Here is a 5,839-nt window from a genome sequence, read left to right on the forward strand (position 1 = left end):
AAGCTCTTTTCTGCATGTGTGGGACCAATGAAAATATATACAAATGTGTTAATCATTTTCTTCACATTTGAATCTAATTACTTTTCAGAAAGATTTAGACAGCTTTATATTTTTATATGTAACTTTGAAGCTCTTTTCTGAATGTGTGACGACAACGAAAACATATACAATTGTGTTAAATTATTTTCTTCGCATTTGTATCTAATTACTTTTCAGAAAGATTCAGACAGCCTTATTTTTTTATATGTAGATATAAGTTTGAAGCTCATTTCTGCATGTGTGGGGCCAATGAAAATATATACAAATGTGTTAAATTATTTTTTTCACATTTGAATCTAATTACTTTTCAGAAAGATTCAGACAGCTTTATATTTTTATATGTAACTTTGAAGCTCTTTTCTGAAATTGTGACGACAACGAAAACATATACAATTTTGTTAAATTGTATATCCTTCTCAATGGAACCTACGAAAATATTCTAAATAAATTTAATGAAATAGCATATTGTATAAGTACGAACCCTTCTTCTTACTTTTCTCAAACACACTTGACCAACTTATCCAACTTGATTGCCTACATACTAAACGACTACAGAAACGAATATGCAGTAAAGCGCAACAGTATATTAAATACCTGTTCCAACAGTTCACGTGACTGTACTCGTTCTTGGTCGACTTGAACTCCGCTTCCAGCTTGCTGTGGGTGTAGTATCTGTCACCGCACATGACGATCACGTCGAGGGTCTTCGAGCTCCAGTACTCCGGCGCCATGATCCTGGTCATGCCCGCGCAGACCACGTAACAAGCGTATGTCTGCATCCCTCGGTTCTCCCGTTCGAACATCCCGTCACTGATGTGCAGCTCTCCCCACAGAGAGAACAGTTTGTTCGATTCCTCCACGACGTACTGATGCCATCGCATTTTACCGGTGCCAGCCTCCTTCGCGCTCTTCTTCTTCTGAGTGGCGGGCATGCACTTGGCCCAAATGATCTTGTACAGTTTCAGCCATATCGGTTTCTCGATCGCGTCCTTCGCGTCTCCCTCCTCTTGCTCGATCGTGCACGGATCTCGAACGTCCAGAGGATCGAACGGACAGTCGTCGATCGTCTTCCTCTTCGCTAGGCGTCGCGGTGGCTTCGGCCCGCTTCGTTGCAAAAGCTTCAAATTGTGGATCTGGCAACAGTGATGCGTGACGTGGTATATCTGGATCGTATAGAACTCCTCCTCCCACGACACTTCCTCGACTGGCTCTGGCAACTTGGGCGCATCTTCCCCGAACAACACCGGCTCCGGAGGCTTAGGCGCAGCCTCCTTAGCTCTCTGCATGTCCGACTTCGGGATGGCGTGCACGTACGCTCTCAACAAGAGTATCATCAGGTGGCGTCTGAGCGAGTTCCTCGAGCAGAATTTTAAGATGCAAGCGCGACCCGTGTCGTCCCAGTAACCGAACTCGTCGCATCGATACGGATTGTACAGGTACCAGAAGGTATTGTCTCTCCAGAACGCCAGGCAGAATCTCGTCGTGCGGAGTATGCAGTTCCGATAGCGTATTTTCAGCTTGTCGAACCAATCCTCGATCTTCTTCGTGCCTCTGTGAACGGGCGCCCTTTGCTGGTCGGTGATCTTCTCCGAGCCGATCTCCAACCGAACGTTCATCAACTCCTTTCGTTCCAATTGCATTTTTCGCCTCAAGTTGTCCTCCTCGAAATCCCAGCCGACGCCTGTCACGATGGGAACGTCGTTCAATTCTCTGATCAGCTCCACCTCGATGCTGTATTTGTAATTGTACACGACGATGTCGTCCAGCCTCTGCTTCTTCTTCACGTTGATCATACCGATGTGGGTGTACAGCATCCACGCGTGCTCGTAGATGTAATCGATGTTCGCGCTCCATGCGTACTTGTATCTTGTGAAAGTATGGTTCTATGTTAACCCATTTTTTTTCTCATCAGCAACTCGAGACGCTTAGCATATTGCCGCGAATGTTAAGCTTGGATCAACTTCGAAAATGAGATCTCTAATTTGAGATTTGAGAATCAGGTCACCTTTGTCTCACCGAGAACCGTTTTAGTGACTCTTCGAATTTTAACCCTTTATTTACTGGCGGGACTTGTAAGACAATTTTTCCATGGTACGGTATTAATTCAACTCTATTCGTGACTTTCAAGATCACAAGCTTCTTTTTGGAAACTTGTTCTCTGCATGATGATATAAGACCAAGATGGACGGTTAGATTTCAAAAACTTTTGAGAAATTCGGTAAATAAAGGATTAAAGAAATCAAACTTAAAGAAATATTGGTGGTCAACCCTGGCAACGGGTTAATTGGTACAAACGAAGCGAAAGTTAATTGTCGAGGTAAGGAGTCATTTTTTCCTGGGTCTAAAATTAGATATTTTACATTTTTGCTGAGGTTTTTAAAAATAAAAGACATTCAACATTGTCAAAGTAATGTTGACAACCCATTTCACGCATAAATCTTTCAGACATCAGCTTCTCTCCTTAAGTGTCGCTGTGGGAGTCTTCTGGTATCAGAAAATTTCTTCTCACCAAAAGATCTCAAATGTCATTAATAGACTGCGGATCTTTATGCAAAATCAAATCTTCGCGAACGTGCCTACAAAAATTGAACCTATATAGGAATTTATTTTATTCTGCAAATATTATAACATGAACTTTACTTTCAATCTTTGTTATATCCTTGCATATTGTTTCCATTTTGTAGGTACTTGGACATTCAAATTTCCTATAAATGCTCAAAGATCCGCAGTCTAGTCATTAAACTATCAGGACTCGAAGGTAGACAGACTTCCAAACAAACAAGGAATTACCTCAGCTGTGTCTTGGCCAAAAGCGCAACGACAGCTTGGTAAAAGCAGAACTTCCACGTGCTTTGACGCTGTCGTAACAGTCCCAGTTCCGGCAAGTGCATACCCTTCAGACCACGAAGACATACATCGGCGTAGACCCTGTTACCCCTCGCTTTCGAGGGCAACTCGAAAATGATGTAATCACCGTCGACTAAGCCGGCCTGTTCGCCAGCAGCCCGATCGACTAGCGTCTCTTTGGTGGGTAAGGGGCACACTTGCGGTATTCTGGCGTGACCTAATTCCTTGCGATCGGAAAAGTCCTTGTTGGGATCTACGGAGACGTCCTCGTCGTCTGGATCGCACGGGAACAGATCCTTCCTCTGAGCCCTCCTCTGACGTCGACGTTCCTCGAGTTCCCTAATCAAATCGCGCTGCGTGCACGGCCACATACCTGGCCATTTCTGGCTGTCGGTCTTCGAAACGCGAGGTGTCACTTCCGTGTCTGACTTGGTCGCGTGTACCTGTAGGAACGATACATTTCAAAAAATATTGAAAGATTGAAGACTGAAATATTCGTACTCTCCATGTCTATCGAAGAAGCTTAACTAAATTAAATAACAGTTTTGATTTTATCACATGATTTTTTCATGATAAATATGCATGTAAACTTACACGTGGGAGCTACAGCTATCTCAAGAAAAAATGACGTTTCTTTTTTTATTAAATTCATAACTTTTTTTTTTTTTGGTACAGTACAAAAATCTGCAAAAATTCACAAACATCTAGTAGGGTACTATGATACAAAGAAATTCCAGCCAAGTCAAAAATGGTCGGGTCCAAAAGTGATCGAAATGACTCGGAATGCCCTATACGCATATTTATACGAAAATACTCTCGAAAACATCAAACCTACCATTTAATTGAAATAATTTTCTTCGATAGACGTTTTCTTCAAAATCGATTTACAGATGAAAATTGCTTTGGTCCCTGTGTATCGAATCGAAGCAAAAGAATATCCATTTAAAATTGCTCCTTCGAAAGGTTAAACGCACAAATAAATAAATCGTGCGACAGAATTACATCGAATTATAATTTGTAACTTTATAAACAGCCCCGGTAAGGGGTTCGCATAGTGAAATTTGTTTAATAATCGTTACTATCATTTCGCTTCTGTAATTTGCCCAATGATTTGCTAACCGGCGGGTTGGATCTCATATTCCTCCAAATTCGGATCATTTTCGAGCGATCCCGTTTATCGGGCAGGGCCAACTGATCGCGAAACTGGAAAGCGGAGAGAGGCAAGCATCTGTGAGGAGCAGATAAATCGTCTTCCGATTGAACGCGCGGAAATTTTCGCAGATTGGCCGGCTTTCTTTGTTTGAATATGTCGTCTTTCTCTAACTGTTCCTGATCCTCCACGAACCTGAGAAAATTGCGAAACTTAGCACGCGACAATCTCGTCGTTCGTACCTGTTTACTTGTCTGCGACTTTTCTTACGTGTTCATGTAAATACGCCACAGAGCCTTGTCGTCGCAAGTCCACCTTTTCTTCGTGCATCTCTCCATGGAAAATTTCCGTTTCTTTCCCCCGATTTTCTTCTTAACTTTTACCGATGTTTTCTTCTCTACTCGCGGGGTGTCTTCGTCATCTCCTCCTGTTCGTTTTTGTGTTTCATCCTCGGTTTCGGTTGCCTCATCCCCTGGAGCATCAGTGTCCACTGTTGCTTCAGTCTCCACCGCATCCGTGGTAGTGTCTTCAGCGTCAGTGAACTCTTCGTCGGTTTCCTGGTTTTCGGCCATTTTCGTCCGATTCCACGCCACTTATTTAATTTAGTTTCAATTGGTTCGGTTTACCCCAGATCAGTTCATCATATCCGATGACGAGCCTCCGCGACTTTCGATACGCAGAAAATGATCCTACTCGATAATTTTGTCGTTCGAACTGTTAAATGTTCGGGAAACGTTAGTTACATCGTAAATGCTTCAACGATCGTTCGGACTGCGATATTTAGTTTCTATATAACCTAACAGAAACGAACCGCGCCGAGCCTGTGACATTTCATTGTCCCGTGGAATTTGAATGTGTCGCCGAAACATATTTTTTGAACGGAAAATTGAAAAAGTAATTTTATTCGATACGTCGATTATTTCGACCAGATTAACGACAGCGCTGTAATAAAAATATTCTATATCGATTCTTCTGCGTTCCGATGTCCGTTTAATAATGTAATATTTGCGTTGTTCGCGTTCTCGCTTTCGAATACGCCTCGAAATACGAAGAGCGTTTTCCGAAGTTGAAAGCGAGCCCCGGAAGCTGAACAAATGCGGCTCCTCAAAAGGGCTGACGAAAGATTTAAAGTGTTCCGTTCTGTGATTTTGTAATTATTTTCCTCCGAAGTAGACGAAACCTTAAAACGGCAAGCAATTTCAGCGCGCGAAGCCAAACGTAAAATTTTCAAAGTGTTTATAAAATTACGCCGATCCACGATGGAAATAACGTGAAACCTTACGTTCAAGGTAATATTCGGATCATTATTGGATTTAGGAGCCTCATGCATGCACCAACGAGAAATAATTCCTATTGCAATATTTCCTGCAATTTGTTTTCACGATTTCGTGCCACGAGTGACGAAAATTATTAACCGTAACCCAGTATACACGTTGACCATACTGATTTGTTATTCGATACAGTTGCTTAAGAAGATTTTTAGAATTCAGACACGGCCTGCGTATAAACATAAACACCTACTTTTAGTAACGTTCGAGAAAACGAATAGGAAATTTCGAAGGAAATATCGAAGCAGCGCGTTTCGGGAAATATTCAGGCTGAATTCAATAAATACTATTTTCAACGAACCAATTTTGGAAATAGATCATTCGAGTCAGTTACTTCCCTTTTAGGAAGTCTCACGTGGGAGCGCGGATCGTCGAAACGAAGATCTTTTCTAACTTTAAGTGCAGCTGTACTTTAACAGGCGCCCATCGAGATAACGAAAATGGAGCGAGTATCTTTGCTCGATTTTTCCAGTAA

The 5,839-nt window shown here is 42.2% G+C and overlaps 1 protein-coding gene across 1 annotated transcript in view; it reads right to left on the reverse strand.

Annotated features, from left to right (window-relative positions):
• LOC128875153 (uncharacterized) overlaps nucleotides 1–4,608 on the reverse strand; it is a 5,849-nt gene extending 1,241 nt beyond the window's left edge. The window contains exons 1-4 of the mRNA XM_054120525.1: nucleotides 4,307–4,608; nucleotides 4,006–4,231; nucleotides 2,830–3,329; nucleotides 634–1,905 (exon numbers count right to left, since the gene is read on the reverse strand). Of these exons, the coding sequence (XP_053976500.1) occupies nucleotides 634–1,905; nucleotides 2,830–3,329; nucleotides 4,006–4,231; nucleotides 4,307–4,608 (2,300 nt within the window). The remainder of the gene's footprint in view (nucleotides 1–633; nucleotides 1,906–2,829; nucleotides 3,330–4,005; nucleotides 4,232–4,306) is intronic.
• Between the last annotated feature and the right edge of the window lie 1,231 nt (nucleotides 4,609–5,839).

This window comes from Hylaeus volcanicus, chromosome 4, assembly GCF_026283585.1.
Source record: "Hylaeus volcanicus isolate JK05 chromosome 4, UHH_iyHylVolc1.0_haploid, whole genome shotgun sequence".
Classification (NCBI taxonomy): domain Eukaryota; kingdom Metazoa; phylum Arthropoda; class Insecta; order Hymenoptera; family Colletidae; genus Hylaeus; species Hylaeus volcanicus.